Below are 21859 nucleotides of genomic sequence, written 5' to 3'. Positions count from 1 at the left end.
TGCATGGACTCGAGCGACCGCCGAGCCCGTACACTTGTTGGCAAAGAACGTATATATATATATGGAAAATAGAGGAAATACTTCGTCTTTCTTCCTGAAAACGCATTTAATCTCCGAACTTGAAATTCTTTTGGGGCATGGGTGCAAAAAGTGAGTAAGGATTTTCGGAAGAAAATGTTAATTCATCGGATGGCTTATCTAATCATTGCGTCCTTCATCGAGAGAATCCCCGCGATAAACGTCATTCTTAAATTTCTATAAACGTCTTCTCTCTATTACAAAAAGGGTAAACAAATTATTTTCCAATAATTAAATGTAGTACATATAGGAAATGAAAGGAAAAAGAGCACAAGCGGTTTGCTTGTGTGATTTTTGCGGCGAGAGTGAAAATGCTCGGCCGTTATTCGTTTGAAATTCTTGATTTTCTGAGGATCGAAAAACATAAAATCCAATCGTTCGAGCCGCAAGCAAGATTGCGCCAACATATGCTGCACACGTACTACACACATACCGTATATCGTCTCTCTCAACTTTCCGCTTATTTATACATATGTATCTTTACAACCTCACACATATATGCGCTTGTTACCACGATTTGTGGTCGATAGCGATGACGTCAGCGAATCCCGAGATGAAGTTCAAGGTTACCGCGCTTGAATACCCAGCCCACACGGACGCGGAAAATAGAAAGGCAGCGGCAACGAGAGCTTCGTTGAATTTTCCCCGATCGTTCCTCGCGTTCTCGCCTTCGCGCCAATTCGACATATGGAGAAAAATAACTTTCCCAATTGTCTCTAACTCTACTAACTCGCACAATGAAGCTTTCTTTCTTCTCTTCCTACTTTGCTATATTATCACTATAATCACGCACCGATGATCAAACAAATTTTTTACTCGACATTTATAGATTCTCCCGGAAAAGTAAAATTCGCATGTTCAAATTTGTCCGTAAACAAATATTTCGATGATTTTACATCGTTTGCTCATTTCTTCCAAATAGTCATTACACTAACTATCTAAAATTTGTATCAATGACGGAAGAAGCGACACGTAAGAATAATGATCGAAAGATGTCAATGAAACGTATATATCGATAGGTTTATAGCGGAAAGCTTTAAACATGCATTACAAACGATAAGTAATAATACCATGTTGCAGAATCACACGTCACTAACGCCAACCTGGAAATGACATTGGCGAAGCGGAAATTGCACTCTTCGTAGAATCGCATGTTTCTCAAGTCCAACTGTCCGCAGACTTGTGGCATGGATATGCGCAATCATTTAACGCCCATAATTTTATTCCATTATACCAAGCAGCAGGCGAGTCTTGCTTATCCGCGTTTTACATAATTTCACATTGAAAACTTGTTTTTCTTTCGCTCCCGTACTCGGCGGGCGTGTTCAATAACTCGCCCGAATCACTTATTCTCTTATCTTTTATCAGTCACTGAATTATGAGGCTCATGACAAATAATTCAACATCGAGCAAGGTTTATATAATCAAACGAGAACCCTTTCAACGTATTCATTCGTCATTTATACCAAATGGAACAGAGAGAGAGAGAGAGAGAGAGAGAGAGAGAGTCGTTGGAAGGCGTTATCCGTGTCTATTCTAATCGTATACATTTGGGCATTTAGATCAAAATTTCAGGCTTCATCATTTACCAGCATTATTTTCAACAAGTTTTTTTTTTCATTTTTCGAACCGTCATTTTCGTTCAATGGACTATACAATATTTGTCGTCGCGGTGAAGCTTCGTATTATCTGTATTCGTAGTGTACGTATTTGACGTAAATTATTCAAAATGGTTAAATGGTTCTGTAATTTTCTATATAATCGACGGTTATTTATGTGACGTGAATTTTGCCGAATTATAAATATGTTTATTGTAAAAACCAAAAAAATGAACTACTTCGGTTTTGATGCTTTTGTTTTGCGGTTCATGTTGCTTACGAGTTAATGAAATTCACATGCATATTCAATCAATCCACCTCTTTCATACATATACGATCTGAATAGTCATCTCACAAAATCTTTATTGGAATTATATGTGTCGATTTTGTGAGATCTTGTTGGCTGGATTTATGATTTTTATGGTTGCTCTGTATCATGAAATTGTTAATTGTTTGAAATCCATTTACTTATTGTGACTTCTGATGTTAATCTTAATATATCCAATAACATGAATTAATTTTTTTCCAGATGATATAGAAGTATTCATCAGAACTCACGAAAACTGAATAATCCGATTTATTCCTCTATTTGACATAAATACATCGTCCATGCAGAAGTAGTACAAGTGGGAAGAGTGAGAAAAATCTATTTCAAGACTCGGCAGTGAGAAAACTGAGAAATTTTACGGTCTGCTATTTTGTTATTCCGGTGATAAAGCTGCAATAATTATTTATTATGCACTTGAATCTTTTATAGGTAATCGCGTGCGGTTTCCATACTCGATGCATTGTATCATGCACCGGCATATTTTGCAGTATTTTGCACTCCGTTATTGTTGCACAAGTTCGCCTATAGATATATCAATGAGATTAAATGCGAATTTGAGAAAAAAAAATCCAAGATTTCGGGCATATCAGCATGTGTAGTACTACAAGGAAGGAATAAAGGCGAAGCTTCGAAAGCGTAATGGTATTTGGGTTAGCACGCCCGGACGTAGCTCGAACGTCGTGGCCTTGAACTTGTATATACACCCCCGCGCGAGCGTTGTTCCTATACCGTTGGCCCCACCACCGTACGACCCCTGGGCGCTGGCTGCTCCCGCCCTTTCCGGGCTGCACCGGTGCATAACATATCAAGACTTCGAGTCCTCTCCGAGTTCCCGAGAGTTCTCCAAGACCCCGCACCGGCCGGCCATTCCTGAACGATGCATCCCCAAAACTCCAACTCGGCGATCTGCGTTCCACAGATTCTACCCAATGAGGACGAGAATCCTCGTTCCCTTCCGCGCTCCTTCCTCGCATTCCGTTCGCGTATAGCTCGCAACCTCTGACGTTCTAAAACCGGGTTAAACTGTTAGTACGGTATACACATTGTTTTATACCCGACTCGTTGATATCTCACGTATACGCATATAAGGGACTGCAATTCTATAATAGTCTCGGGGACGGAGCTCTATGCCAACTGAAGGAGAACTGACCTAGTCAAAAACTGATGCAGGTGCCATTGTATCGATCACGCGCGCGACAACGAAGCTATACGAGATATATATATAAATTAAGAGACTATACCGAAATCGGATAAAGGAACAACACGGCGGCGATGACCCGCTTCGACCTTAGCCGTACACCGCGAGTCCGGACTTGCTATACTAAAATCATACGATGGATATCACCTCCTTCCTTTATATAAACTACCCGCGAATCTTTCGATCAAGGCTCAACCCGCAACGAAGATACGGTAATCGGTGCCTGCCGCCGCAAATTCTGTCGAATTTTTTAATTAATCACTCCGCCATTATTAATGTTTATCGCATATATTAGTCATTGTATCGTAAGAATTATCATTCGCAATCTCGGGACTCGATCGATGGATCGCGGGACAGCGATATACAATATCAGACTCGACTCTGGAAAACTAATTCTCAGAGCGAGTGTTCTCTCACCCTCCGCTCCGTGCATCGGTCCATCAGCATCTCTCTTTTCGAAATATCGAGGGGTGAGCGTGACCCTCGACAGTCCTTGCCACACGACTCCTTCATTATTTTTCCCTTACATACGTATAGACACATACACCCCGAGCAGCCCCATCTCATTCCCGTACGAAATCCAATTCTCGGGATCGCCGCCCGGACATACCGGCCGGATCTATGGGTCGTACAAGCCAGCACTAGCTCCTCGTTGAAACGGAAAATATTTATAGCGGGGGATATTAGCCCCTTGACCCAATTTCTCCAATAACATGGGCTACACGACCCTCCTCGACTCGCTTCGTTAAAACATCCTCGATCGGGTCCGTTGTCTGTTGTCTCCGCCTTTTCTTGGCCGATCGAATCCTCACTGTGCTTCGTTCGACCCTCAGTACTTACCGATACATAATTCTTCCCTTTGAAGCTCTTTTTGGAGCTTCGTCGTATTGACTAGAGAGCCGATACGCACTTGAAAATGCACGAAAAGCGCGGTAGCGGTTCGTCGCGAGTCTTATGGGCGCACTCTTGTTGGAATAACTTATGGGATTCTCAATTATTCTCTCTATCAATTCTGATTCTTATTGGTGTATCGATGGTAATGGTAGTGGTAAAATAAAAAATTTCGATCGATGACACAACTCGTCGGTCGCGTTATTAGAAGATAGAAATAATTTTCAAATATTTTTCATCGCGCTCGCTGCTTATAAATTACTACGGAGGGCTTGCGTTATTAAAATATCAGCACACGTTATGAGCCAAAAATATATATTTCAAATGTTATAACCCATGAAATAAAATGGTCTGCTTTGTCAACGAGTCACGACCAAAATCTTTCGTAGCGAATATATATAAAAACAATAATAACTCTTTTGTTATCGATAAAAGTAAAAGCGCCAGATGTGCGCTTTTTTTCAAATTTTTCAGAGCCAAGAGCTCATCGGTAGAAAAAAAATGATCTGTAACAGGCAGGAAGTACTGGTAAATGTTCGAAAAGTACTAAAATAAAATAAATATAATAAATATACGCGGTCTTTAAAAGTGTAAATATAAGTCGTTTATATTAATAAAGGCGACGGTGGTTGCCCGTGACCGGTAAGGACCTTGGCCATGGCTCGCATGACGTCGAGAGTCGAGAGACGCAGGCGTCGGTAGCGCGCGCATCCCGCTCGATGCGATAAAATTTCACGTACGAATGTATGAGAGAGGGGGAGGGGCGCTCGTGTGTACACACTTGCGAATGATCCAACGTTGGAGAGACGTTGATCAAACACCCGGAGAGCTTCCGTACGCCATTCCGACACTGAGCCATCGCACGATAGATTCTGTTGCGGCTATGCCACAAAATGCTCGCGTAACTCGCAAGTATGCATGTTCAACACACACCGCCCGCGATTAATACATCTGTATATTATTGAAGCTCTAGCTCTTCTGTACTCACGGCCTTGACCTTACACAAGCCCTCTGCTCTCCTCCCCCTCCTTCTCCCTTATTGGCGGCACTCCTCGTGCGCTCCGCTCTCCTTTTTCAAGCCCATCTTAACCCGACCCCTATTCGGTATACACGGTTACCGCGCTCCAACAACCTCATTGGCATTGGTTCGGTCGAAGGCCGAGCTCATGCACTCGCGGAAGCACAAACCGCACTGAAACTGGATGCGAGCTGTCAACTATTGGCGAATTGAAGAATTTTATTAAAATGTTTGGACCGCGTATACATGGCCCCGCGCGCGCGCGCGCGCGCGCGTTATTCATACTCCAATTGCAATATTACTCGCAATTGTTTCGATCGTCAATATCCAAATTACAAGAAACGAAGAGACCCCCTCGATCGAGCATCCAATCGGACACGCGTGTTCTATCGATTGGCAGAAGCTAATGTTTTTTTATTTAAGTAATATAGTTCCGGGTTAACCGTGCATGCGTCCCGAGCTCCCAAAAAGGTTGGTGAGATGACGCAACAACATTTTCATTCCTCGTGTGTCAACGGTCCGGACTAATCTCTCTCGCCGGCCCTCGATATATTAGCCGCATATACGACATATACACGTATCTCAGACACGCTGCTCAGGTTTAGTTACACGTATACGCGCGTCAGAGAGACAACTCCCCTCCAAGGTTATCATAATGACACTTGACGCCGAGTCAAATGTTTACGTTATGCGATGAAAAATGTCAATAAAAATGAAAAAATAATGAAGCAAAACGCGAAAGCATTAGCAGGGCGAATAAACCCGTCCGTAATGAAAATATCTTGATCTCTTACTCTGAATATTAATATGCGCGAGTTATTCTATACGTACAATCCTTGAGCATATGCGGAACGACGAGCGGCGCTGATCCTTTATGCTTTTGTACATCTATATAAATCTATGCACATAGCGAAATGCTCGAATGTGCATCATTTTGGACGGAACGGAGATGTATATTGTATATACCTTCGTATGCGCGAATATCTATATTCGCGTCAAATACATGGCTGGTGTGTACGCGCGCGCGCGCTTACGTTTCTCTCCGCTTCGCCGTGAGCGAAGCCCGTAAAAATATCCGCGACCTCGGCTTTGCACCCTTGGCCCTTTGTGACGAAAGATGAAACCGGAATATAACGTGTCTTGATAACGGGGAGAAGGGAGCCGGACTCTTGAAAACGAAAAGACGAGAGCAGGGGCCGCATCGTCCCTGCCCAGGCTGGCCCAGGCCCAGGGCTCGTGCATGCCCAATCGCAACGCCTCGTGCAATCAAGAACAAGAAAACATAGGTCGCTAGCGTTGAACTTGTCCACGGGAGGGAGGACAAAAGTAAGACAAGTTCATCAAAATCAAAATTGGGTATTTCGAAAGAGGGGGGTTTTTCCGCCGAGAGTCAAAAATCTTGAACGTCGAAAGAATAATTGTTGGTCTCTGGGCGCATTATTTTAACCTCTGGAGGACCGGAAAGCCGATATATATCGGCTCATCCTGTGATATGACCTTTGTATGTATTGATACGTGATAGTTATTGACACTAATTCGAGCACTTTTCAAAGGCGATTTCAACTCTCAAATGCCGGTCCTCTAAAGGTTAAATATTGTATTCGCTTCGAAAAGCGGTTATTGCAAAACGTATATTAGCGCATGTTTTTATCGAAGCGAGAATATAACGAAAACGGAAAAGCACGAATTTTCCGGGTATATCGCGGCGCTCGCTGCTCGCGCTTGCACCGAGCGCTGTCATCTCTGCGACAAAAGCACTGATGTACAAAGAACTAGAAAGAGATAAAAAGAGGAAGGCGGACACGAGGAGAGAGGAGAGTTCGGTTTACGCGGTAGCCTTGGCCTTGACATCGACCGCAGCAAACGTCCCGCGACGCTACGCAGTTGCATCAGAGCGTTCGATGAGAGCGCGCGCGTTCAACGACGAGGTCGAGAAGGAAACCACCGGTGGCCCTCTCCCCCTCCGCGGCCCTGGCCTTTTGCCTGGTCTTTGCCGCCACGCTTACCACCGCCGGCCGGGGACGACACTGCACGAGTGCATCGGCAACGTCGACGACGTTGGATAGGTGGGCGGCGGCGGCGGCGGCGGCGGCGGCGGCGGCGGGGGAGGGTGTCGCACCCCCGCTATATACATTACGGATACGGATCCGTGCAGCACCTCTCCGGTGTGAGCGACGAGCGGCTACACCTACGATACCCCTACCACCTCTTCCCTCAAGCCTCCAAACGCTCCAAACTGAGTACATATCATACATATATACGTAGGTATATTATGGCTCCGTCGGTGCTGAATTCCGAGTCATCCACCGGATCACATATTTTTTAGTATTTTTTATTCAAAGAACTTATCTATTGGACGATTGACCAAAATAATGTCTATACCACTTTTTCAATATACCTAAATATTTTTTCCTATTTGCCCGATTATTCGAGCATTAATTTTTAAGTAGACGTACCACTGTTTGAATAATTTATTCCAATTTTATTTACGTCTTACCTCCTCTAACTTTCAATAATCCGGCAAAATGCCACTTATATCAAAGTGATTCATGTGATAAAATCTTTAATCTTGTGACAAATTTCGGGTGCGCTCATCGCGCCAGAACCAAGAAACCAACAAAGCCTGATATACTTACATATTATACAATGTTAAGACAATTTGTGATCGTCACACACGCATATCTCTCGATTACAACAGCCACCAAATTATTTTCACCCCAAAGTAAATTTTAATTACCCGCTCGGTTTGCCGAATGACCGATATACACAAAACGCTTCGTTTTAGTTAAATAATTCTGGGAGGAGGAAACAAACAACTTATTCTTCAATAAATACTATATAATTATTGTTTATTTTATTTTATTTTTTTTTTTTTTCATCTTTTGATTTCGCATGATCGCTCGATGAAGCTTTGCACTTTTCAACGTGCGACTACTATACCACAGCGCAGAATATTCGCGCGTGAGGAGATCCGATTTGCGTGCCAAGCGGTGTGATTCATCGTTTTGATTAATTTCGTTTCTTTGCATATAACAGTTACCGCTCATAGTTGTGCAAGATACCGAGAATTAACTTAATTTTTCTCTTGATGTTTGTTTTGTGGCAACTGTCGATGAGAATCCTCATGGAAAAAGTCGGATAGAAAAAAAATTCGATCTCGTATGGATTTCGTAGGAATTTATAACACAAAGATTTGAATGAATGTAAAATAAATTTGGTAAATTTTTCAAGATACAAGTACGAAGAAAAAAGATGAAAATTCATTAACGGACATGAGAGCGAAAATGTTGGTGACTTTGCAACACGAAACATTGGTAACTCATGTATAAAGATAGGAAGCGATATGGTTAACGGTTAATAACTTAGTGAGTATACGAACAAAGTAGTTGGAGATACGAGAGAGAGAGAGAGAGAGAGAGAGAGAGAGAGAGAGAGAGAGAGAGAGAGAGAATAAGGTACATGTACGAGCAGCTAGCAGTTAGCATACGGCATAGGTGAGGCTTTCCGTATATAGCGGCATATTACGTGCGAGGCAGGGTTGCCTGAAATAAAGCAAGGTCAGGTTTCACCAAGGTCGCATGCCGATAGAGAGTATCGGCCTCCCCCCTACCGCCGCCGCTGCCGCCGCCGCCGCCGCCTCTCCTTCCTTCTCCTCCTTCAACGACGTAATAAAATTCTTTATTTATACTCTTTGACGTTCTTTTCTCTCGCCCTCTCGCCCTATCGCTCTGGCTACGGTCTCCCAAAAAAACTTTTACTTCGGGCAACAAAACACCTCTAATCCATTTTTTATTTCACAATCAGCTATTCCGGGCCGGAAATCATTTTGCCAACTGCCGTTGTGTAATTTCAAAAAAATTCATCTAATTATTTGGCAACAACGGTTTCACTCGTCTCTCGGAATTCTTGTACATCAATGGTTTTCATAAAACTTGGACTAGACTCGTGGAATAAACGTCGCCGCGTACAAAATTGTTGGTATTTTATTTATCGACTGAGAAAATTAATGAATTGAGTATAAACGATATACTATAGTTTTGTCAGCCAATTCATTCGTTCGCGATAATCTTAGATACTCGTATATTTTATTTTATCGTCACGTGTAGAATTTACACTTTTTGTTAAGAGCCTATTTGTTCGTATTCTTTTTTTCTTACAGCTGATTGTGCGCGATAAACGAATAAGCCACACGGCTATGTTAATTTTGTATCTTTGACTTTGTTGACCTTGAAATAATCTGGTATACCGTATACTCGATCGAATGCGTGAGTCGAAGTGCGAAACGACATCCTCGGTATACATATATATATTTTTTGACAATATCTATATCCATTTTTAACGTTCTTCCTGGGAAGGAAGCTTTACAAAAAAATCATACTGCTGCGATTACGTTGCACTGTGCGCAACGTAAATGCCTTCGCGATCGTATACACACGCCTAATTGTGTGTGCAGCGAAAAGTTTAAATTCACCGACCTTGCCGAACGACAAACGATATCCGTCGTCTCAATATATTTATATATAATACCTGTTTTGAGAAATGAAATTTTTCGACTGTTCCCCGCGTTAATGTCTTGTCGCATGTAAAAGGCATCCGCGTTATCCAGCGCAATGACAACAACTGGACCATAAAAAAATATATAATCCGCCACATTAATTATTTTTTTTTTCCTCTTCCCTTATTATCGACTTTCAGCCCGAAATATCTGACAATGGATTTCTGGTAAAAAATGTTTGAAACTTATTAATTCTTCCTCCTCTATATACATATATGGTTAACCACCCAAGAAAATTGGCAACCACATCCGGACGAGAAATGGTTCATGAGTGAGACAAAAAGAAGAGTGCCAGATCGTTAAACAGAAACAACGACCGCCCTTCATCCGATATGAACAAGTTCAAGGATAGTCTATAAAAAAAACTAACGTCGCGTTGCACTGCGCGCGCTATTAGTTTCAATTTATTCGACAGATTTACGAATATCTCCTTGTCGTTCCATCTTCTAATAACAACTTTCAGGATCAAGTAAGCGTCAATCGTGTCGTTTTATGATACAAAGAACTTCAATGTTATTCTGATTCATGTAAAGTTATCGATATAACATTTAGGTAGGAGACTATACAACAGTTTTTCGTCATCTATTTTACACTTGTCCTAACGAAAATACACGGTACGAAATGTTCAATGTTGAAGCATTACGTTAATAATAATATTTGTTCGGAAAAATGATGTTTTTAACAAATGTCAAATAGAAACCATTTAGCGTTCATAACGAACGTCTTGAATTATTTCGTCTTTTGCCCCCTCGCCGATTTTGCTTGTGGTTTTCCTCGCGTCAATTTACCGCCTCGTCCCCTCCTCCCCCCACCTTTTTTGCCTCGTCCTTTCGTTTTTTCCTTTGCTTTGGCTGCTCTCAGATCCTTCTTCATTCTAGGATCGACGATCCTATACTGGCCTTTGACACCGGGTGGCCGAACGGCTCGCCTCTGAGCGTCTTGTTTCTTCGCAACGACATACGTCACTTGGTTTTTCGGTTCTTTCGTTGCTTTCTTGTATAAACTGTAAAAAATAAATGTCTCATACCCGTTTTCGAATCGATTACAGACGAAATAAGCTGTTGTAGCTCTAATCGAGAATAAATATACTTACGCTTTGACCTGTTTTGCTTTTTCACGATCGCTCATGTCCGTATTGTCCATGAGCGATTCAACCTTTTTCTTCGCTTTTTCGAGCTTTTTTAATGCTCGCCTTTTTTTTCTTGCTTTCGCTTCCATCACCTTCTTGATCGGGCGAACATTGAGTTCTTCGACTCGCTTCTTATACTCATCTACAAGTTCCTTAGGTACCGGCACTTCTTGTCTCATATGTTTGTCCTCGTCCTGCACGAACCAGTCAGGTAACTTATCGTCGTTGAAAGCGAATCTGTTCCACGCCGCGTCGGTCACATCGCGACGTGATTTTTTACCCTGCGCCAACAATGATCCGAGCGCAAGTTCCTGGTCGGTAAGCTTCCGTTTACCCTTTGATTTCATCGCTGTTTTTTTTTTTGGTTTTAAAAACAAATTAAAAAAAAAACATTTTACAACGATTATTTAATCTCAATATTATTGAAAGGTAAATACTCACGAGCATTTTTCGCAACTACTTCGAAACCATCGCTTCCTCCAACTTTTTTAACTTTTTTACTCTCAGTCATTATTTCCATGTCATACTCAGAGTCGGAATCATCCTCTTTTTTAACACCAACCGATGGCTTTTTATCCTCAACTTTCTCGTCTCCGATTATCTTGCCCCCTTTATTTTTATAAACTTCGATCATTTTGTCAAGCTCAAAATCTTCATCGTCCTCGTTCTCGAGATTTTTGAAAACATCTTTCTCGAACCATAACTGTGCTTTGTGAATTTTTTTCGTTTTCTTATCCCTGTGATCGAGATCGGTAATGAGCGGATTTTCCATACCATCTTCAACGTCTTGTCTCCGTTTCGGTATTACGTCATTCTCCCCCTCATCATCGGACTCGTTCAATCCTAAAAATGAAATTAATAATTACCAATCACTTTTTATCCTGATGGTGACTCAACAATCGTTCGAGAATAAAATTATTATTCATTACCAAGCCCAGATTTATCGCTTTCGGAATCTTGGTCATCCGAATTTTCCGATTCGCTATTTTCCGTTTTGTAATAAAGTCCTGAACTATCGAGACGGCTCCTGTCCTTTTCATACTTGAATTTTTTGGGCAGTCTGACCTCGTCGTCCGAATCAATATCGCTTTCGGCGGCAACTTCAGGAGTTTGATCGATCACAGTTTCCAGTTCATTATGCGTTTTTATCTGATCGAGACTAAACATATCGTCCTCCACGAGTTTGGGTCCTTCGTCGCCTTTATGGACCATCTTCAAATTAAGACGCTCGTTCAATTTTTGTCTCTCTTTGTTTGTTTTTTTCTTCTTTCTCTTCAATTCCCGTGCAGCTTCGGCTTTCAAATTAGCGATTTCTTCATCTATTATCGCATTTTCAGCATCCTCCTCGTCCTCGATTGTCTTCACCGGCGTTTCGGTTTCCTTCCGGAGATCACTACTTTCCACATGTTTTTCCTCGCTATCGACGACAAACTCAGTCCTAAGATCTTTCCACCACGAGAGTAAAAGCCGCAATTCCTTTCTACCCAAAACCTTGATGTCTTTGCAACATTCCCTAATCTCTTTTGTTGTTTTTATATGATTCGCTATTCTGTTTTCGTCGATAACGATCTCCGACGTATTCTGGAGCGCTTCTATACCACTTTGATTGGCTATGAAAGCACTGGCATTGAGCTTGTGATAAAGGGTATAATCGTTCTCCGGATAACCTTCGGCTTTGGCTTTCTTTTGTTTTTCAGGATGAAAGACATTCAGCTTGTTGTTCGATTCAATTTCAAGCTCAGAAAAAACATATTTCGGATCCAAGAATTTTGGATCGAGCTTATCCGGAGCGATATAATATTGACAAACGACAAATATTTCTGCAGACTCGTTACGCGAAGCTTGAGGTTTGGTGGCATGAACTTTTTTGAACAACTGTTTCAGTACCCAAACGAGCGAGTGATAATCCTTAGACCGAAAGACTTTGGTCACAAACCAACCACCCGGTCTCAAGAATTGTGTTGCTACTTTTACAGCTGCAAGTGTCAAGACAGCTTGTTGATAAGCGTCGTGCAACCAATTTTTACCAACGTTAGGAGCACCGTCGTTTAATACCACGTCTGCTTTCCATGTTTTCAATTCACGAGTTATGGCCACTCTGCATTTGTCCGTTGTGATGTCTTCGGTCAGGCCGATGCATCCAGGTATTTGTTTTATCGGGAATAAATCCACGCCGATGACAATAGATGATACAGGCATATTTTGCCTGGCAACCTGCATCCAGCCTCCTGGCGCTGCGCATAAGTCGATACATACTCGAGATTTTTGCAAAAACTCGAACTTACGATTGAGCTGAATTAATTTGAAAGCGGCTCGAGATCTGTATCCTATTGACGTAAAATATTATTATTCGTGGAAAAATAACGCTTCCTGAGTCTTGTGCAATTGAACCGATTCGAATGCACAGCTCATTTATTCATGTAATTTTCAATCAATTGGATCGCAACACTCTCCGGCTGAAAGTAAGGTTAAATGATCGGTCTGATATGCTTACCCGTTTCCTTGGCTAATTGATAGTACTTGTCACGCCGCTGTTTCCCAATCTTCGTTTTTTTACCCATCTTTACAATTAATCCTTTCTACACCAAAAGGTTTCACTCACTGTTGTTGTTTGTCACAATATCAAGTATAACTTTCAATTGAGGATAATAATGCCCAAAGCACGTTTAACACGTGCTTAGGACAATTACGCTCAACCTCAAACACTCAATACACTGCGATGACTATGATTCATGCACCTAACCTAGAAAGCCAACCAGAAGCCAACCACTGGCGTGCATCAGCCAGCCAGCTGCCACGCCACAGCCACCACAGCAGCAGCAGCAGGCAGCAGTAAATAGGTAAATATACAGGGTACTTAAACTTAGCCCCCCTATTTCGACTTTTTTAATTTTTTCTAACACGAATCGTTTGAGGGTCGTTTGACGGTGTTTGTTTGATCAATTAAAACGTTTGTTTGATCATAATAATTCTAAAAAACGAAATTGAAAATTTGAAAAAAGTTAGCCCCAATTTTTTAATATTTTTATAGTAGCAAGGTTTAATTAGGGTCAAATCGACGCGGAATCGTTTGACGGTGATGAATATACGTTTGTTTGATCACAGTTATTGTAAAAAGAAGAAAGAAAGACATTCCAAAAAATGTTTGATGATCGGCCATTTCACCCAGAGCAGTCAATCTCAAAAAATATCGCTGTTCTTCTAATTTTCACTGAAACCATTTTATAATCGTTTGGTAGTGATTGTTAGATCAATTGAGACATTTTTAAAAAATATAATCACTCTAAAATACGAAATTACAAATTTCGCTGATATGAATATATAGATATACGCACGTTTTCGTGGTTGCCCAGGTTGCACGTATATTGACGTGTTAGGTTATGATCCCCGAAGAGCTATTGCGTGCGGAGTGCAATTCAATAAATGATGAATCATGGTTAATTAAAAGTAAATAGGGTAATTATCAGTGATGTGATTAATTAGTGTTTATTAATAATAATAATGGTCATAATTAATAATTCTTGAAATAATCTTTCATAAAAATCTTTTTCCTCAAGAGCGAGCCTCCAAAGTATCAGGAAATATCCGGCGATTTACAGAGCTGCAGTTTAATTGCAATCAGAGTTTTACCTCTAGTATTACTTCAGGAAAATCAAGTTCAACCTGGATTGCAAGGTAATAAAATTGACAAAATCATTCTTGTTTGTCATTTCTTTTGACAAATTTCATTCCCTCGTTATACAGTGGATATAATAACTTAAGCTCTAAGTATTCCAATGAATATGAGTAGAACAATGATATATATCAATCCGCTCTACGAGAGTGAAGAACAAGGGTGAGAAGTGAAGAACAAGATTGCCAAGAGAATTGAACAAGTTCTGTTCTAAGTTTTCAGGACGTCATCCTGGACGGACAAGCAGAATATAGATTCTTGCGTATTTGTTAGGAGGCGTTATCATCTTTCAATGGGGCGAGACACAAGGTCACCGTCTTCTGCTGCCTCAAATATTCTCAGCAAAGAGCTTCAATTTCCGGTGAGTCATAATAAAAAGCTACCCCCTTTCATTGCAAATGACCGAAATTCTATTGATTTTCATTTCAGATTTATTTTGTTCGGGTTCACCACTGTCAGATTCTTTGGCACTGCGAACTATCACACCCAAAACCATGCAGGCTTGACTTTGCAAGAGATTTAACAATATATTTCACTAGAACGGTCCGGTCGCTTATAGAGTGGCAATATCTGTTTTTCAGTGGTTATGATAGGAAAATAATGATGACAGCGTTGTCGAACGTCCTTGAGCACCGTGTGACTAACAATGACACGAGATTGAACGAGATCACAGTCAAAGGTGAACAGATATTCACGGATTCGCAGATTTTTGGTTTTTTTGGATTTACTTGAGTTTCAATGAGAAAAAAGTAACGAGTCAATTTTTTTACATAACGAAGGCGGCGTTAGAACGAGAAGCAAATTTCTCACGCTACCTTTTCAGTGGACTATCATTCCTGTGCTTGTCACAATTGTGAAATTTTGTAAATGAATTGTCGGCTGATGTGGAAGCAATTGCCGTGAAAAATGACACCGAGGTTCGTATTGTATTTTTTATCTTTTGTCAAATGAGAAATTGACTGAGTTATTATTTTCTATATTCATAAAAACAATTATTTTTTAAACGATGCAGGCTTTGGATAGCGGGAATGACGAGAACGGTGGAGACACGATACTTGATCCAGACGACGGCTCTGATTTACTTCGTAAGTATTTTCCGGCTCCTTTCAAACTGTTCATAAGTTTTGAACTTTCTATGTTAAGGAAATTGATCATTTTTCGGAAATCTAATTTTCAAATATTTGGAATTGAAGGTATCGTTGATGAGGATGAAAAAGAGGAGGATCTAGATCTGCTATAAGATTCAATACATCATAGAAATTTGAACCAGTATATCCAAGATTTCCTAACAAATTTCTTGTCGCAGAACTGCTTCCAAGCTTTCGTTGAGCATCTGACACCACCGGTTCTCACGAATTTGAATATAAACGCGAGTTATGCGTCAAAGAGTAATGATAAGAAATGAAATATAAATTAGTGAGTTTTTGCTCGGGCGGAAATGACCCAGCGAAAAATGGTTCAAAGAATCGTTTATTTACACTAGAGAACTGCTGATTCCATATTTTTCATCATTTTTACAGATCACAAAGCAGACCGCCATGGAGCAAGTGTCGTTCGTGATTTCCGTACAAGAATAAGCACCCGTGACTCCTTTACCGCTCCAGATTTGCCGGATGCCTTAAACAGTATTTTTCTTGTCCTCGCGAACATCCAGGAACCACCGATTGAACAGTCCACGGTCTCCGACGCCACGTAAACATCGACATAAATACAAATTCTAAAAAAAAAGAGTTATAAAAAACGGAAAAAAATCAAAAAAAGACTCCAACTCGTGAAAGTTGAAAAAAACTTGATCTCATCCGCTTTTTTTGTCTACATAAGATTTCGACCGAAATCGTTGTTCGGTAACAGGAGAATCTATAAATCTATATACTGAGCTTAGTTAATCAATTTTTATCAGATAATGCGCTTTTTTCAATCTTCTTGATAATTTTTTTCTGTAACGACTCAATGACCGATTATATTTATTGGTAAATAAATTCCAGCTAGGCGTAAGCATCTATGTCGACAATTTCTATGAAAAATCAAATAAAACCTTTCAAATATTCATGAGAATATGGATTTGGAACAAAATAATTGATTTCAACTGAATACCAAAATTCTTGATCTCCAACTCCTTTAGTCCTCTAGTCATATTCGTGACAAATATTGGTTCTGGTGCTTCTCATTTTTTTTCTTATTTATTTAACAACAACATTATTAGTCGCAAAAAGGATTTTTTTTCGTGAGGTATTCATACATTTTGCACAATAAATATTGATATGAAAATTATTTCTTCCTCAGTTGTCAAATTCGCGAGGGAAAGAAGAGAAGAAACTCCTAATAATACATCGGTCCCCATTCATAATTTTGAACTATGAAAATGAAATTCGCCTCCTTTAACCGAAAATTTGTGTCTTTACAGAAATGAGGAAGTTCGTCGATATTATTATCGATTGAAGTTTCCGAATTTAGATTCAAAATTCAACGAAAAATTCGTCAGTATCATTAGAAGCAGGAAATAGTAAAAAAGGAATGTAAGTTTTTATGAGAATTACTCAATGCTCGAAACTTTGAGAGACCATTGTCGATTTTATCTCGAATGGAAACTTCGTTGAAATTTGAATCATTGACGTTTTTCTGGAAATTTTTTCTCAGAAGATCCGCTGTCAGGAGTTTTCGCCAGTCGTGTTTTCCCTCGAGAATTTTGAGCTTTGCTAGCCTTAGGAGGGAAGGAGTGAGGTCTTTCGGTGCTTTGCAGTCACGAAACCATGTAAAATTTGATAAAAAACTTTAAGGAGTTTCGGTACAGGCGATACAATGTTGCCATGCTAACCCATGCTAAAATAATTAAAAAATTCACAAAGTTCAGAATTGTATAAAATTTGGTGAACATATTCTTTAGTGCCAAATTTGACTATACAAATTTTTTAAGATTTTTCTTCTACACAGTTATCGAGTAATTGATCACTAAAGTTCACGTGTATAAGCACAGCGTTTCCATATATATAGGTATACATTCCGGGCATAAGAAATCAGCTTTAATGCGTAATTACTCGATAACTAAGTAGAAAAAAAATTTGAAAAAATTTGTGTTTTCGCACTTGATGTTGAAGAACATTATCACCAAATTTCATCAATTTCGTAACATTTAGACTTTTGTACCGAAACTCCTTAATTGCCATCAAAATATCTTTTTCTATAAAAATTTCAAATGTTCTCTGTAATTGTACTTTTTGCAGTACAATACAATGTTGTTATGTCAATGATGGTGATTAGATAACTTTTTCCCTCTCTACTTGAGAAAATATATATTACTCTCTTGACATTCCTCAAACTCATTACTTTAAATTCTTCAAAACTTTTTATTGTTGTGATGAAATTACATCTGTTCGTAACGTTTTCGACAATATGCCATATTACTACTCTAGGGGATTGTTTGTTGCAAATAACAAAAGTTAAAAAAATTAAGAAGATTCAAAAAGACTGAAAGATTATTATTAGAGCGAGGGACAACCGGGCAAAGCTAATATCAATATATTATGTTATTATATGCAGTTAATCACTTATACAGCTATCCACTTTTATAGTTTTCTTAATTATTTTTATTTATGCTTTTTCCATTTTGTTATATTCTATTTTGAAGTCCTGGCGTGGATTGGATGACTCCAGCAAGTCTGAAATTTAAAAAATGACTATAGGAATACAAAAGGATGATAGGAAAAAGTTCTTTCAAAATTCGATATAATAAATCAATATACTAATTTTTGAAATATACAAACTCATGATTTGCGAAGGATACAAAACTTCATATCATAATTTTCATTAAAGAGCATATCAAGTTGCAACAATGGTAATTTATTGGTTGTTCTCATTCATAAAATATAATAGTATCACTTTCGTATCGCTCGTGTAATCGAAGAGTTTATAAGATTTTTAAAACTTTTGTATTGATAACCTCGCAAAGTCGCAAAGAACTGATGTCCAAGAGTTGCAATATGGGGTCTCGTAATGCTCCGAGACGATTCTTCGCATCTATTGGGTGTATCAGAAAAATCGATCGGACTTCGACGAAATTTTCTATTTCCTATTTTAGAGTGATTATATATTTTTTAAATGTCTCAATTAATCTAACAATCACTACCAAACGATTATGAAATGGTTTCAGTGAAAATTAGAAGAACAGCGATATTTTTTGAGATTGACTGCTCTGGGTGAAATGGCCGATCATCAAACATTTTTTGGAATGTCTTTTTTTCTTCTTTTTACAATAACTGTGATCAAACAAACGTATATTCATCACCGTCAAACGATTCCCCGTCGATTTGACCCTAATTAGACCTTGCTACTATAAAAATATTAAAAAATTGGGGCTAACTTTTTTCAAATTTTCAATTTCGTTTTTTAGAATTATTATGATCAAACAAACGTTTTAATTGATCAAACAAACACCGTCAAACGACCCTCAAACGATTCGCGTTAGAAAAAATTTAAAAAGTCGAAATAGGGGGGCTAAGTTTAAGTAGCCAAATAACACTTGAAAAAGAAACCATAGTACATCATCATGTTACAATATTACAATAGAAAATTCCCTAGTCTCTCTCGCTCGCCGCCCCCCAACGACGACGACGCTCATTATACTTGGCGGACGGCTGGCGAACAACTTTTGAACTTTTGAACTTTTTCTCTAATTCAATTAGGGCGGGTTGTTCCAACTTCTAGGTAGCTTACCTGGCGGGTAATTAACTGTCAAATAGGCTTACCTATAAGTTGGAACAATCCGCCCTTAATAACAATTAATTTGTATTTATGTGCGGTACACTTATTACCTCCGTGAATTTGGCCGATTGAATTTAGATCTCTCTAAGGGCTGCTACACACGGTCAATAATATTGCGCAATATAGGTGATTGCACAATATTATTGAACGTGTAGATTAGGGTGTGTCGAAAAAAATCGATATTTTTTTTTTCGGGCTCCACAAGCATTTTTCTTCTTATTATGCCAAACGATGAAGCTAGCCGAAAGGACAGCCCGAAATAAAATTATTTCGGCCGGCCCACCGCATACTTCAATTTGCCATAAGAATAACACGTGAAAAAAATAACTTCGGTAAACATTGTTCCATATCATGTTTAAAAAAAAATGCACAGATATTCTACTTACGTATTTTTGTAGAGAATTGAATTCCCTTCAAAAAAAGTCCTTAGAGTCATTGGCCTAGAACCAACCGTTCAATGGCTACAGCAGTTTGAAGTTTCTAACGTCACCTATAGCCAGATTTCGCATGTATCATTTCTTATTTTCGAGGTCGCTCCCTTTAACGGTGCTGTTTAAATTGGGCTAAAGCCTATGTTTTTTTATATTTTTTAAAAATTAAGACTGAAGCAGTTCGGCATTACGCCAACGTGTGCGCTTACAGCGCTCAAACGGTTCGATATTACGCCAACATGTAATTATATAATAAGTTAATCAATTCAATTGTAAGCACGGGAAATAAATTGAACTGTTTTCTCTCTCTCTCTCTCTTTTCCTATGTATATTTGTATCTGTGCATTTTGTTTGGTTAATTGAATTTCATAATTTATTCAAACAAATAGTGGAAAGACAAACAATTTATGTCGTTCGTTCAAACAAATGAGAACAGTATGTACCCGATATTTTTGCCTAGATAACGATCCTAGAAGCTATTTTTGAAAAACTCTACTTAAAAATAGTTTTCAGTCCAATTTAAACAGCACCGTTAAAGGGAGCGACCTCGAAAATAAGAAATGATACATGCCAAATCTGGCTATAGGTGACGTTAGAAACTTCAAACTGCTGTAACCGTTGAACGATTGGTTCTAGGCCAATGACTCTAAGGACTTTTTTTGTAGGGAATTCAATTTTCTACAAAAATACGTCAGTAGAATATCTGTGCAATTTTTTTTACAGATGATATGGAACAATGTTCACCGAAGTTTTTTTTTCACGTGTTATTCTTATGGAAAATTGAAGTATGCGGTGGGCCGGCCGAAATAATTTTATTTTGAGATGTCCTTTTGGCTAGCTTCATCGTTTGGTATAACAAGAAGAAAAATGCTTGTGGAGCCCGAAAAAAAAATATTGATTTTTTTCGACACACCCTATAGTGTAGATGTAGTATTGAAACATTGCGCAATCATTGAACAGAAGTTTGAGCTATCTGCTTAAATTTATGGCGCAGTACACACCATACAAACTTATTGTGCAATATGACTGTGCAATATTATTGACCGTGTGTAGCGGGCCTAAAGAACTTTTTACGAAAATTAATAATAATTGTTTGTCTAATTCTTGTCGATATGAAATTGGTATTGGTTGGAGGCAGGCAGCGACCAGACAAACTTACATCTCTACCAAAATTCGATACTACCAATTACATCTCCACCAAAATTCATTTCTATCGAAAAAAAACAAGTCCCGTAACATTTCTATCAAATTTCTATCATGATAAATCACTACCCCGTAACAACTCTACCAGAAAACATTTCCACCAAGGCAGGGTTTTCCAGGTTAACAACTTTTATAAAAGATGTTATGTGGTTAGAGATTTTATAATTGTAGAAATGTAATCATATTATGAAGTTTTGTAGTAGAGTCGTGGCGGAATGGACTTTTATTTTTGATAAAGATTTTAATGGCTCAATTTTCACAGTTAATATGGTTATCTTTTTTTATAAAAGTTGTTGACCCATCCGTCCGTCTCATCATGGCCTCTGCACACTGCACGCGATGAGCGACGAGCAATAGCCAATGAGAGTTCTGATTTTCCGGACGATGGCCAGAAAAGCAGAGCTCTCATTGGCTATCGTTCGTCGCTCATCGCTCATCGCGCGCAGTGTGCCAGAGGGGCCAGAGGCTTGGAGAATTGAAAAAATTATAATGTACTTGTTTTTTTCTATATAATTTAAACAACGAAAATTTGTACACTGTTATATGCTGGAAAAAAAGTCAGAATTCCAAAATTAATCGACTAAGTTTAGGAAGGTATAAAAAATAAGAAAAGTTCTTGTTTACACACGACGCACACGACGACGAAAGAATAACGATAACGATGATAATGATGAAGTAGTAGTAGTTTGGTCAGTTTGGTGGCGAGGTGGTGGTAGTATAATAGAGCCTGGTATAGAGAGCTTATAATTGTTGCTTGCTGCTATCTATCTTCGCTTCCATAGGCAATTTCTGTTCCACTTCGGCTCTTTGGATCCAGCTGTTCATTGGTATAGGAAAGGTCGGTCATGTAGGACTCGCCACAGTTGTGGTGTGAAAAGAATGGTTTATAGGATTGCGTTTCGTCTCGGGTACAGTGGCAGACTCTCATCAGTGGGGCTGTGCCTACTGTACCCTACCCACGGTACCCTACCCCAGACGCTTTGTGGATGAAGGGTTCTG

At 39.3% G+C, this 21859-nt stretch overlaps 2 protein-coding genes and 1 long non-coding RNA gene across 7 annotated transcripts; 1 reads left to right on the top strand and 2 right to left on the bottom strand.

The window, feature by feature from the left end:
* Positions 1 to 8882: 8882 nt before the first annotated feature.
* LOC122407683 (pre-rRNA 2'-O-ribose RNA methyltransferase FTSJ3) lies at positions 8883 to 13592 on the bottom strand. Its single transcript, XM_043414040.1, has 5 exons — positions 13290 to 13592; positions 11725 to 13122; positions 11237 to 11638; positions 10760 to 11144; positions 8883 to 10669 (listed from the first exon to the last, which is right to left on the bottom strand). The coding sequence occupies exons 1-5, from the start codon at positions 13354 to 13356 to the stop codon at positions 10396 to 10398; spliced, it is 2526 nt and encodes an 841-aa protein (XP_043269975.1). The 5' UTR covers positions 13357 to 13592; the 3' UTR covers positions 8883 to 10395.
* A 481-nt stretch (positions 13593 to 14073) lies between these two features.
* LOC122407682 (uncharacterized) lies at positions 14074 to 16523 on the top strand. 5 transcript variants are annotated; one of them, XR_006260256.1, is made up of 8 exons: positions 14074 to 14251; positions 14353 to 14470; positions 14684 to 14829; positions 14898 to 15147; positions 15219 to 15385; positions 15481 to 15553; positions 15662 to 15884; positions 15989 to 16523. XR_006260256.1 is itself a non-coding variant. In XM_043414039.1 (5 exons), exons 3-5 carry the CDS (start codon positions 14761 to 14763, stop codon positions 16162 to 16164), a joined length of 495 nt encoding a protein of 164 aa, XP_043269974.1. In that variant the 5' UTR covers positions 14091 to 14251; positions 14353 to 14470; positions 14691 to 14760; the 3' UTR covers positions 16165 to 16523. The 5 variants fall into 5 exon arrangements, 2 of the variants coding, with proteins under 2 accessions (XP_043269974.1, XP_043269973.1); XR_006260255.1 differs by having other exon boundaries at positions 14091 to 14251; positions 15248 to 15385; positions 15662 to 15856; XR_006260254.1 differs by having other exon boundaries at positions 14091 to 14251; positions 15248 to 15385.
* Positions 16524 to 17788: 1265 nt separating this feature from the next.
* LOC122407553 (uncharacterized) lies at positions 17789 to 18948 on the bottom strand. The gene is made up of 2 exons (XR_006260218.1): positions 18230 to 18948; positions 17789 to 18124 (listed from the first exon to the last, which is right to left on the bottom strand). It is a non-coding gene; the product is annotated as an uncharacterized lncRNA (long non-coding RNA).
* Positions 18949 to 21859: the final 2911 nt, after the last annotated feature.

This window comes from Venturia canescens, chromosome 3, assembly GCF_019457755.1.
Source record: "Venturia canescens isolate UGA chromosome 3, ASM1945775v1, whole genome shotgun sequence".
Classification (NCBI taxonomy): Eukaryota; Metazoa; Arthropoda; class Insecta; order Hymenoptera; family Ichneumonidae; genus Venturia; species Venturia canescens.
The sequence above is the reverse complement of the archived record's forward strand: the minus strand, read 5'-3'. Positions and strand labels throughout refer to the sequence as shown.

What these genes read in the sequence shown, in the direction of transcription:
- LOC122407682 (XM_043414039.1), top strand. Translation starts at nt 14,761, where the DNA reads ATGGGGCGAGACACAAGGTCACCGTCTTCTGCTGCCTCAAATATTCTC. An exon ending in GCAAAGAGCTTCAATTTCCG is followed by an intron (nt 14,830 to 14,897) that starts GTGAGTCATAAT and finishes TTTTCATTTCAG; the next exon opens with ATTTATTTTGTTCGGGTTCA. An exon ending in GAACGAGATCACAGTCAAAG is followed by an intron (nt 15,148 to 15,988) that starts GTGAACAGATAT and finishes TCATTTTTACAG; the next exon opens with ATCACAAAGCAGACCGCCAT.
- LOC122407683 (XM_043414040.1), bottom strand. Translation starts at nt 13,356, where the DNA reads ATGGGTAAAAAAACGAAGATTGGGAAACAGCGGCGTGACAAGTACTAT. An exon ending in TCAATTAGCCAAGGAAACGG is followed by an intron (nt 13,123 to 13,289) that starts GTAAGCATATCA and finishes TTACGTCAATAG; the next exon opens with GATACAGATCTCGAGCCGCT. An exon ending in AGTAGTTGCGAAAAATGCTC is followed by an intron (nt 11,145 to 11,236) that starts GTGAGTATTTAC and finishes AAAAAAAAACAG; the next exon opens with CGATGAAATCAAAGGGTAAA.